This window comes from Lontra canadensis, unplaced genomic scaffold, assembly GCF_010015895.1.
Source record: "Lontra canadensis isolate GAN:19392208 unplaced genomic scaffold, GSC_riverotter_1.0 scaffold1, whole genome shotgun sequence".
Classification (NCBI taxonomy): domain Eukaryota; kingdom Metazoa; phylum Chordata; class Mammalia; order Carnivora; family Mustelidae; genus Lontra; species Lontra canadensis.
Window position 1 is genome coordinate 11,316,368 of NW_022630995.1, and position 12,645 is coordinate 11,329,012.

At 36.2% G+C, this 12,645-nt stretch overlaps 1 protein-coding gene across 1 annotated transcript; it reads right to left on the reverse strand.

The window, feature by feature from the left end:
• Positions 1–4,612: 4,612 nt before the first annotated feature.
• Positions 4,613–12,645, reverse strand: LOC116859550 (transcription factor SOX-1-like). The gene is made up of 4 exons (XM_032844974.1): positions 12,604–12,645; positions 10,322–10,421; positions 6,969–7,569; positions 4,613–4,781 (listed from the first exon to the last, which is right to left on the reverse strand). Exons 2-3 carry the CDS (start codon positions 10,373–10,375, stop codon positions 7,030–7,032), a joined length of 594 nt encoding a protein of 197 aa, XP_032700865.1. The 5' UTR covers positions 10,376–10,421; positions 12,604–12,645; the 3' UTR covers positions 4,613–4,781; positions 6,969–7,029.

Consider the following 12,645-nt stretch of genomic DNA (forward strand, 5'->3'; position numbering starts at 1 on the left):
AGTGTTTGAATTGATGGGCTATAAAAATCTATGTTGGATATGAAACAAGGTTAAGAGGGGATTCTAGGGAGATGGTAAATGGTCCAGAAACTGGAGAATTAAAAGAGTTTAAACAGTTGTTATAGTGAGAATAACTAAGTGCAATATTTGGGAGAATGGGAAGTTTTGATCAAAGATATTTTGATCAAGTATGTCTTGATATATAACTTTATGGGTGGGATGTATCTGTGTGATGACAGGAAAGTCCAGATTACTTGTGTAACTGAAGAGAAATAAAGATCATTCAAGATGAAGAGTTAAAAAAAAAAGAAATGAGATTAAAGAATGGAGTAATCTGGATTTTAATGGATGCTCATTGTGGACTGTGACATTTCCCAGAACTATGGTGGCACTGGGGGTAAACATTGTGAATCCTAATTTCTGCAGAGAGTGAGAATGGTGACTGAGAGCTTGATTGATAAAACAATGAAGAAGGAAGGAGGAGGACCAGTTAAATGGCACAGGCTTCATTTAATTGGGAATAGTTTTTAGAAGATTGAGAGTAATGGTCTTTGTGCAAGTTGACTTTACTGCAGTAACAACAACCATCAAATCATAATGTCTAACAAAAACAAATACTTCCTTCATGTCACATGTTGGCAACAGTTGGCAGGATGTGTCTGCCACTCCACTATGTGTATCTTCTCATTCCAGGACCAGGTTGAAGAAGCAGTCTCTATTTAGGACACACAGCTCTTATAGTAGAAAGGAAAACAGCACAAGAGCAGGTGTGATAGAATTCCTGCCTTTAATCTGCCTACCATGACTTGAGTTCACATTTCAGCAGCCAGCGCAGATCATAGTGCCAAGCCTGGCAATGACATAGGGAGGTATATTCTGCAAGGGGTGGGGGTGGGGTGGGGAGGGACTGCCTTGCAACCCTTATGGCAATGAATGGAAATGTAAAATCCTCTTTTTGTAAGGAAAATGGAAATAAATTATTAGGGACATTAGTACCACCTGCCACAGTTGGGAAGTCGCAGCCAAGAGGATCATAAATCCACCTTATTTCCTTGTGATTGAGGGTAGAAGAAAGATCACTAGCTTCCACTTAGGAGAGACCCATTTGTTTCTTGTAAAGAAGCAGTTTTCTTAGAAAGCCTGATTCCTTCTGCTTTCTCTGGGATATTTTATTATCACCTTTTAAAAATTAAACATTCAATTTCTCATTTTCAACTGGATATAATTCCCAATTCATCTTTTGTAACACAGAATTATGCTCTTGACTGGGTTACTTTTTCAAGCCATCTGCCTCTCTCTTTTGGTTTCTTTAACGCAAAGCCTCTTTTGTTGCTTACTCACTTTGTAGTTAGATGCAGAAATAAAGCTCTCAGACACCAATCTGAGTGGCCCTGCAGGGCTGCCTCTACAAGGGAGAGTAGCAGCAGCTGAATTCTGCACATAGCTTTTATTTTATTTATTTATTTATTATTATTATTATCATTTTTAACCAGAAAAGCAAGGACAGATGTATCAGAGCATGAGGAAGGAATACAAAGAGATGGCAATTATCTTGATGCCAGAAAGCAGGCCTGCACCCTCCCCTACTCCAGCAAGAGGCATGGGATAAGGAAAGAGCAGGATGTTTGTGCTAATAATCCCCTGAGGCAGGAAGGGGAGTTGAGGGTTACTTTCTTTCATTGCTCATAATCTATGCCCTGCCCCGCGCCCCCCGCCATCCTCCCCAGGTGATGGGATCCTGTTCCTACTGGGCCATTGCGTTCAACAGCCCAGAGAACAGGAACACTTCTGAAGTTTCAGCTGCTTCCACAGTCACCACTTAAGGTTTATAATACATTTTTTTCTAAGAATAACTCCACCCACTTTTCACCTTTTAACTTTTTTATAATTTGGACAATATTGAGACTCGTTTCTAAACATCTTGTTCATGAGTTTCTTGTACTTCTCATTTTTTCTTCTTCTTTTTAAAGAAGTGTTTAAGCATTCTGAAACGTTTTTCTACTTTTGGCTTTTATGAAAAGTCTTTTAGTTCTCTCACCTCTAATTGCTCCTTTTCTAATCTACTGTTCTTGCTTGCTTTCTTCTGATTTAAGTATGGGTTTCTCTTATGATTCTACCTTTAGTGCTCCTCCTCTTTCTTCTGCTTTTCTCCCTCCAGTTCTGCTCCCTCTCACTTCTCCTCCTCCTTTGTCTCTTGTTTTCATCGTACAATAATAAAAATATAGGGGAAATTGTGATTAAAAAGAAATGTGCTGGGGCGCTTGGGTGGCTCAGTGCGTTAAGCCTCTGCTTTCAGCTCAGGTCATGATCCCAGGGTCCTGGGATCGAGCCCCGCACATAGAGCCCGCTTCCCCCTCTCTCTGCCTACTGCTCTGCCTGCTTGTGATTTCTCTATCAAATAAATAAATAAAATATTAAAAAAAAAAAGATGTGCTTAAGCGAGTCTTAATCTCACAAAACAAACTGAGGGTTGCTGGGGGGAGGGGGGCCGGAGATGGGGGTGGGGTTATTGACATTGGAGAGGGTATGTGCTATGGTGAGTGCTGTGAAGTAAACCTGGCGATTCACAGACCTGTACCCCTGGGGATAAAAATACATTATATGTTTATAAAAAAATTAATTAAAAAAAGAAATGTGCTCTAAGCTATTGCTGATGATAAAGACACTATGAATGACATTAATGGGGAGTTTGTGCAATCCTAGTTGAATGAAACTTTTCCTTATACGACTCCAGGATAAACAGAACACAAAGCTGACTGGCCCATTACAATAGATCCCTAATTTGTTTCTTCATTTTCGATGTCCTAGACATTTTTGGCAGGAGAAGTTCAGAGAGTGGGCTAGGCTAGTTAAGTTTGAATGCCTGCTCTTCATTTACCTACTCTGTGTCTTTGGGTAGTTGATTAACCTCTATGTGCCTCAGTTTCCCTATCTCTGGAGTGTCAATATTATTATTTTATAGGGTTATGGTATTTTATGTTAGCTTTTAGAACAGAGTTTGGCACATGTAAGAAATCAAATGTTTTTTATTATTTATAAGATTTTTCTATAGTAGTATTTTGTGTCAAAACCTTTATTAATTCTCTTTATTTTTTAAAAAGATTTAATTATATTTATTAGAGAAAGAGAGAGAGAGGGACCTGAGATCATGACCTGAACCAAAACCAAGCAGCCACGGGTAGGGCACTTAACCTGGGGAGCTGCCAGGCACTCCTATTTCTCTTTTCTTTAGAATTAATCCAAACTCCTAATCTTGTTCCTTGATAATATGATAATTTACCATTCTGATATCTGTGTTTCTAGATGTGTCCTATATTCACGGCCAATGTCTGTTTAGTGGGACTAGGAACATCCTGACAGTGTGTTATGTATTTTATCCATTTTTGAATTCCCAGAACCATAAGCTTGGCGTATTATGTTCACTTAGTAAATGTTTGGGCGTTTGGATGTGAATGCTATTTGCTCTCTTGCCTTCATTCATTTGCCATGTTTTTATCTAGCCTTGAGGCTTCTTCCTTTTTCCTGCCTGTTGAAATCATTCCTTCATGATTTTCATGTCTTCCATGAAATCTTAAAAAAAAAAAGTCTCCTCGGTGAGATTCAGTACAACGTTTTTGGGGATCATTTCTGTATGGACTTCATCACGGTTAATTACCATCTTAACCTTTGCTTCCTACTTCTTCAGGACTGGGTTGTGTGTCCTTAGCTACTAAAATCACTTCAGGTCACTCAAGCTTCGAATTAACCCTTCATACCAAGACTTTGTGATTATCTGTCTCCTATAATAGCTTATCCGCAATAGGTTTTCTATAAATGTTCGCTCTTCCCAAAGGGGAATAAATATCTCCTCTCCTGTTTGCTCATTATTGTTTGTGCCTTTGGATATAGTATTTACTATAGACTACTTATGCAATTTAGAGTTATTTGCCTTTTTTCTATCTTTGCCACTTGAACCTTTGAGGACTAAGTGATTGAGTTTATATTTATATTCTTCCGTTCCCTGACCTAGATCTAGGTGAATTTTACTAAATCACTTGGATGAATTAATTTATCAACTAGAAATTATTTAATATAGTTTGGGTGAAGTGATTCATGGAATGGTACGAAATGTCAGTTGGACAATCTCTGGAGAAAATAACCTCTTTAGATGAAGGAATACTGTTTGAAATATTCAGAAAAGGAATATCTGTAGATCTCTATGGGTTTTATAGAAATTTAGCTTATTCTTTCTATGTTCTGGAAAATATGTCCTACTAGACTATGATCTCTTTGAAAATAGGATTACTTTTGTATCACTTCTTTATAACTTTTATCATAGTTTATATTTATAAATTATAGTTTTTACAAATTATTTATAAGTAATTACTTTGTTATGTCTAAATGCACTGGTATTTTATGTCAGAAAGAAAAGCCATTTCTAAACTTTGTAATATTTTAACATGATGTTATATAGAGGGACTTCAAACAATTTTTTTTTTGGCCTGTGAAATATTTACATTTTTTCTCTGGACACATACTTTGTGTGTTATAGAACCATCTAAAAGAATGAAGGTGCCAGTAATATTCCTGTCACTCAACCAAGAAATGAAGAGGACACCAACACACATGTGATCAAATGCATAAATCAGGTTATCTTTGAAGTTTGTACAGTATAGCAAAACTAAAGAAGAAGCACTAAGAACCCACATCCCTTTATTTTTGTATCTTCTCCTGTATTTTTGTTAAAATTGAGACGGTGAGAGAAGGTGATCATAATACATCAATATTCAGTTTTTCAGGATCTGTAAAAACAAAACAAAATACCATGAGCCATTCATTAAAAGTGTATAAGCTCTTTCTTCTTCAATTTTTAAAAAATTTTTATTTAAATTCCAGTTAGCTAATGCACAGTGTAATATTAGTTTTAGGCCTATAGTTTGGTAGTTCAGCACTTCCACAAAACACCCAGTGCTTATCACAAGTCCACTCCTTACCCCTCATCACCTGTTTAACCATCCCTCCACCCACCACCGCCTGGGGTAGCCATCAGTTTGTTCTCTATAGTGAAGAGTCTGTTTCTTGGTTTGCCTCTCTCTTTCCTTTTTTCCCCCTTCTTTTGTCCACATAAGAGTGAAATCATATGGTATCTGTCTTTCTCTGACTGACTTATTTCACTTAGCATAATACTCTCTAGCTCTATCCAGTTTTAAAATGTCTGAATGCTGGGAAAAACATGCGAAGTTGGGGCTTCGAGTTAGATGCATCTGAGTTTGAAGACTAGTCTGCCATTTATACTTTGTTGTCTTCGGAAAGTCTTGTAAATTCTCACAGCTTCAGTTTCCTCCTCTTTAAAAGGGAGACAGTGATAATCAGCTTTACAAGGAGGCTATGAGTATTAAATGGGAGTCAGTACAAGGACTATCCAGTGCAGTAACAGCACTGTAACTATTCTAAGTGTTCTGCAGTTGGTATCTTTTTATGTTCTATAATTGGGATAATTCTCATTTATCTTTGTAGTTAGGAGTACCTATATTAGGAATAGGAGCAATCTGTGGTATTCTCCAATTTTTTCGATGTTTTTTAGGGATCATGTTATATCATGATGTGTATGCTTCAGTTAGTATGGAATTGTGGGTTGTGATTTAGTTTAGATTTTTATTTTCAATTTTTAGTAGTATTTGCTAAAGTGTTTTTTTATTATGTTCAGTTAGCCAACATATAGTACATCATTAGTTTTTGATATAGTGTTCAGAGATTCATTAGTTACATTTAGTTACATGTTTTAGTTACATGTTTTATCCTTTTTCGCCTTATTAAAGTTGGTAGGTCCTGAAAGAAGGAGGGGAGAGCATTCCTCTATGTCAAATGCACACTTTGTGGAATTTACCGAAGTATAAATTAACTTTTATTTACTAAGGCCCTAATTGTAAGTGATTATTTCAGGGAAATAACCATTTTAGCATTGGGAGCAGAAGGCCAAATACATACACATTAGTGGACTTTTTTTTTTTTTTAAGATTTTATTTATTTATTTGACAGAGAGACAGTGAGAGAGGGAACACAAGCAGAGGGAGTGGGAGAGGGAGAAGCAGGCTCCCCGCTGAGCAGGGAGCCCAAGGGCAGGACTCCGGGATCATCACCTGAGCCAAAGGCAGACACTTAATGACTGAGGCACCCAGGCGCTCCACATTAGTGAACTGTTTCACTTTTTAACTATTTAAACTTTTTAAAAACAATTTCTCTCTTTGGTAGGAATCTGCTAGCAGTAGGTTTATAGATATAGATATTATTTAATATAGTTTATTTAATATCAACTCAAGAAGACCAAATTTAGTTTTTAGTTTTTTTGTTTGTTTTTTTGTTTTTTAGAAAGCAGAGAGAGAGAGAGAGAGAGAAAGAAAGGTGGGGTGGTGGGGGGGAGGCAGAGAGAGAGGGAGAGAGAGAAACTTAAGCAGGCCCCATGCCCAGCACTGAGCCCCATGTGGGTGTCAGGATCCTGAGATCATGACCTGAGCCAGCATCAGGAGATGGTCGTAGGGTGCCTGAGTGTCTTAGTTGGCTTAAGCATCTGCCACGGCTAAGGTCGTGGTCCCAGTGCCCTGGGATCAAGTCCTGGGATCAAGCCCAGTGTCAGGCTCTTTGCTTAGCGGGGAGCCTGCTTCTCCTCCTGCCTCTGCTGTTCTGCCTGTCCCCTGCTTGTGCTCACTGGCTTTCCCTGCCTCTCTGTCAAATAAGTAAATAAAATCTTTTAAAAGAAAGAGTTGGTCCCTTAACCAACTGAGCCACCCAGGCACCCCCCAAATTTAGTTTTGAAATAAAAAAGGATTAAGAGTTTCTAACTCATATGGCAGAGTCAGAAACTTTTTTTTTCTTTTTTTCTTTTTTTTTTTTTTTGGATGGGAAAAATAAAACAAAACACCCTGTTCTTATTTCTACATGTCTTACAGTTACTCATTTAGTTAGAAAATATTTTGGAAAGTATTGTTTACCTTGGTCTGCCTCTGTCTTCTTGCGGTTTGGTACATCTGTAATTTTGGACAGTTGTGGAATTTACTGTTCCCCTTGCTGAAGGTTGGCAGCAGTGGTGTCGGCTACTGGGGCGGTGGTGGTGCCAGCCGCAGGGGCGCTGGTGATGTTTTCAGGTTGTTGGGCACTGGAAGCCGTAGTGCTGGGTACAGCACCTGCAGTGTTTTGGGCCGAGGCAGGGGAAGCCATGGTGGTGGCAGCAGCGGCGGCTGTGGTGGCTGCGGCATCAGGGGCGGTGGTGGCTGCGGCGTTAGCGGCGGTGGTGGCAGCATTAGCGGCGGTGGTGTAAATTACGGTTGGAGGAGGACGAGAAGGAGCTGATAATGCTTGAGAAGTAGGATGGACGATGTTCTCAGGTGGTGATGTAGGTCTGGGTGATGGTCCATGTGGGGATTGGGCACGATGGGGGTGGGGATGGAGTTGGTGGCCTCCGGGGACTTCATGATGACCGAAGTGAGCACCTGGTCTTCCAGGACCTAGTCCAAATTTTGCAGCAAATCCTCTCAACAGCTTAGACCTTAATTGTTTAAATGGTTTAAAATGCTCTTCGGAACTTTCACCAGACTTAGGAGAGAATGCAAAACACAGTTGTTTTATACAGGTGGGATGCATAAACTAGCCTGAACTCAGGCTTTAAAAATATTTTATCAGTTATATTTGTGTAAATATTCTGACTTCATTCCATAAGTAATAACTGTGGAAAACATTTAGGTGAAGTAAATGTTTTTTTTACTATAGGATTTATTAGAGTTATTGATATAATATGCTATGAATATTTAGCAAATCCGGGGGGTATGCAATATTTCCCAAACTTACTTCACCATGAAAGAGTGCGTGTGAATATGTGTGTGGATAGCATTTATTTATACTAGTGTTTCATGGAGAGCCTGTTGGGGCATGCTGTTCTAATTTTCATCCTGGAAAAGAGCATAATGCTATTTTACTAATATTTCAGAATTTTACTATTCTAAATAGAGAGTAAAAGGAAACTACAGAAGCTTTGCGTTGCTGTTTTTGTAGACCCAGAATATGAGATTGATTGAATATTTTGTGAACCTACATGGTTGACTCATTTGCACCAACTCATAGACGTTAAAGGCTAGAAGAACCTTAGATTGGTTAGTGCATACGTACTCAGTGAAAGCCTCATTACAACAAAGCCGTGGACTATTTTAATTGTCTCTGGTTATATGGACTTTTAACATGACATTCCCTTAGGATTTCCATTTAGGGCCTTGCTTCTCATTTTGTCTTCACTGGCAGAAACTAATTCTTAGGATTCTAAATATGACATTCCTTCTGCCTCTTCATGGAATATTTGTTTTCGGAGTGAATAAATTCTAAGAGATAGTCATATACCAGAGTTTATGATGAAGAACAAATAAGTTGCTAAAATTGCCATGAACTTTCAAGGTAGGTTTAGAATTTTTTTTCCTTCTAAATATCAGCACAATTTGGGTCACTAGACCTAGACATTGTTTATTCCACTGTCTACCCAACTTTAGAAGCAGGAGAATGTTTTGTTTTTAAGGATTCATTGAGAGTACTTGGTATGGGAAAAAGAGAGAGTGGGAGATGTAATGGGATGATGTGACAGTATTTTTAGTTATCACCCCCTGCTGTGCCGCCCACTTCCATTATGACATGGAATGAGGATTATGACAATTAAAAATGGCAGAGAGTGGAAACAGGGATTTGTGATTTTGAAAAGTCTTTCCAGATGATTCTGAATTTTCTTTTTTTTTCCATTGAAAACCATTGATTTTGAGAAAAGAAACTACTTTTTTGAATTTTGTAGGATCATAAGAAATGTTCCTTATTAAAGGGCCATTAATATTTATAAAGAGAAAGATATTTACACCGAACAAGCAAATGTAGATAGTGTAGATAGTTTTTGGTACTGAAGGCTAGGTAAAATTGCTTTTTATATGCCAAGTTGCCTTATTCCCGTTGAAGATTCATATGTATCAAAGAGCTTGGCAATTGAGGCAAGGTTTTGGTGTTCACAGAACTATTCCCACTGAGGGACTCTCAACATTTTCTTAGGTTAGGAATAAAAGAAACTCTGCCTTATCAATTCTTTAGACACAACTAACTTTTGTCATTGTGAATGAAAATATAAAAAGATAACTAGAAATATAAAAACTTACCCTGGAGCTTTTTTGCTTATGTGCATCAGCTGCCTAAAATGGAAATGGAGAATAGAAGTATATTTTAAGAAATTAGGCCCAGAACATATATGGCATTTGAGAATACTGATTGTAAGTTGTTTGAGGGTAATATATGTGGTCGGGTTAGGTGATAGAATGGAATACAGTTATAGAATTTTGGGTGTCATTGTTAAATGTGAGGGACCTTATAACATTTTAAGCACACAGTTCATAAAATAAAGATAATCGGTTTTTCTGGAGGTCGTTAGACAAAAGTGTTCCTGTCCCTCTACATTCTCATGAGTATGTTGCTAACCAGTTTATAGGTAGTGGAAGACGTGGCTCCTTTTATCATAATAACTATCATTTACTCAGGTGCCAACCCAGGGGACCACTGAGGAACCAGTGTCTTTATGACTTGATATGAGGAAAAACCAGCCTGTGATTTGGGGAGAGAAAAATGGGTAATTCACAGAGCTCTGGCATAGGGTTTTTCACTGGATGGAAATTCCCCCTTGCTACGTTTTAGCATGGAAGAACAAGGAAGAGGCACTTGTGTTAGCAGTGTTCATAACATATTGGTTGTTCATGAAATAATACTGGATTAAGTTTAGAGCAATAGGTGTTAGACAATGTAACCTACCCTTTAGATAATGTAACTAACGTGTGAGCTTTAGGTGAACAAATCTAAAAATCTTAAGAGGATAGTAAGCACATGCTCTTGCTTGAAAAGTTATATATCATGTCTGGAATTTCTTGATTTTTTTGATCCATGTAAAATCCCATATATGGTTAAAAATCTTTTTTATAGTGTTTCCTATATTCAGTTTTCTTCTTCACACATCTTTCTTTTCAGGGAGCTTACCAAAGACTAAATGCTGTTCAAGAATGTTATTGCAGAGGTGGAATCAGAATACACAATTTAAACTCGTAACACTATAATATCTTACTTTCACATGTGGGAATTCTAAAGACTACAAACGTGGAAAAAAATGTTGAGTGTATCCTAGGGCCAGCAAAAGATCATAAAGAGAGTTAAGGTCTTAGGCAAAAATAAAATTAAACAAAGGTTGTGTGGTATAAAGCTGTGTTGACCTAAGACAATAAATTTTATGATTAAGAACTAAGTAAGAAAATAGACATAGGTAAAGATATTTGATATTTACCGAGAAGTAAGCAGTGAAAGTCAAGATGACAGCAATCAAAACGAGAGCCTTCATTTTAATGCCTTAACGTCTTCTGGAAGTAGACAGCAAAAGATGATGCCTTGTTGTTGGTGGGAGAATAAAAGAAATATTTTGTTTTTGCTAAATTTTAACCAAAGGAAAAACATTCATGCATGTTAAGGCACATCTATGGCATATATTATATCTATGATATAAAAAAAATTTCAAACTTAAAAGAATAGTCCAACCTAAATGTGCAAACATTATAAATAATGAACTCCAATGGTAATACATGTAGTAGACAAAAATGTAGGCAAAAGTTAGTCCTTGTCCCATTAATGGTCAAGAAAACATAAAGAACTTCTTTTTTGAGCTGCTATTTTACAATTACTGAAGAGTTATTTGAGAAGATGTTACCAAATTATGATCAAGATGGCGAGGTTGATATCCTTGCATACAACCATTGGTTCTGTTAATTGAAATAATTTTTTTGAAAAACAGTCTGACAACATGCAAAAGATGAAAATGTTTATACCTTTAATGCAAAGAATCTGTCTTGAGAAATATCTTTGATAAATTAATTAGGAGAAAAAAAATTTTAAACCATTTTAGTGTTATAAGTTAAAAAAAATACAGATACTGATAATCATGAAGACTTGATAGAAATAAAAAAAAAATCCTTGTTATAATGATAAGTGAAAAGTTTAACTACCATACTGTAATGTTAATTATCCAAATAACACAAGTGAAAAGTTTAAATACTATACTGTATGTAAATTACCCAAATAGACAAGACAGGAAAATGTAAGTGAAAGATAAAATAGTGTGATATGATGGTTTAATTTACATGTGGATTTTCTGTTAAAAAATTTTATGGTTTTTTTGTTGAGTTTATAATTTAAACACAGAAAAGACATTGAGAAATTGCCATTACAATAGTCTTCTGGCTCTGATTTTGCCCTTACCCACTTAAGACTTCAGACAAAACATTTTAGATGTTAACTTAAAAATGCGATAGGTAGAAATTTCAGATATTTTTTTATTAATATTGTCATTAGTATTACTTTTATTATCTGAGTAACTGTTAGAAATTTGAAATTTCTGTTAAACTTTTTATTTTCTTTTGGTATGATCATTACTGCTAGATTCTCGTATTTAAAGGAAATGTAAAATAAACAACCCAAACCCAAACCTCTCCAATTGCAGTTCTTTGAAGGCTGCTATAAAATTATCCTTTCTTCATAAGTTTGCATTCATATGTCATACTTCAGTAATGAATTATTGTTTAGTCACTATCCATTTATCTGATTCCTCTCCCAAAGAAGAAAAGTAGATAAGTAGGGGAATTAATGGCTGATTATTTCTACTTACAAAATCTCAGGTTCAAATGTGACTGTTTTTTTAATCTTTAAAAACACGATAGCTATAACATAACTCATGGAGAATTACTGTCTTTTTACAATGATTTTATTTATTAGGGCATCTTCTTTTGATTTGAAAGGAAAGAACACTGGATTCATAGTCACTGGAGTTGAGCTTCAGTTGCCAAACCCTGGTCACATAATTTAGCCTGAGGCCCAGGTTCTGCCTTTAAAATGGAATGATTAATTTATTTGACAAAACTGTCACATCCCAATACTCCCTAGAAGAGGAATAGAAAACCAGATTAATAAATGTTTCCTCATATGTGAAATAGTTGCAATCTCAAGCAAAATATAAAGCACATTTAGATATTTATATGCCCTCCCCTTTGTAATAAAAGAGATAAATGGAATGGAAACATTTCAAGTAATAAAAATTTTAAAAAATAAGTTCTTACACAACTTATTTAAATATATGTTCTTCCCACTGAAAACACTTTAATTTTTATATGTACAAAACTAAAATATGGGTTCATGTCTAAAAGGGGAGCACTTTAAAACCGGGATTCCAGAGGACAAGCTATTTTTATTATTACTATATTTACTGAAATTGCTAACATTTTAGTAATATATAAGTGGATAGAATTTAAAGATTAATGAGTTTATTAAAGCATTTCCATTTATTTTCTATTATGATATATTCTTTCAAAGGCATTGTCTATTGGAATTGTGTGGAAAACAGTTTGAGATCTCATGATAATTACACTAATTAGAAACTGAAGATCCTATGGTGATTATAGTAGTTAGAAATTAATAGATATAATCAAAGTCTAAGGAAAATTAATTTAAGTCTTCAAAAATTTAGAAATGATACAATAACAAGGGATCCTCTTTCTGCTTGTCCAGCAATGTCAGCCTTACCTCAGGTTCTGAAGTCTGGAAGCTTGGAGAAAGTGCAGGTGA

What these genes read in the sequence shown, in the direction of transcription:
- LOC116859550 (XM_032844974.1), bottom strand. Translation starts at nt 10,375, where the DNA reads ATGAAGGCTCTCGTTTTGATTGCTGTCATCTTGACTTTCACTGCTTAC. An exon ending in CTTTCACTGCTTACTTCTCG is followed by an intron (nt 7,570 to 10,321) that starts GTAAATATCAAA and finishes TTCTCTCCTAAG; the next exon opens with TCTGGTGAAAGTTCCGAAGA.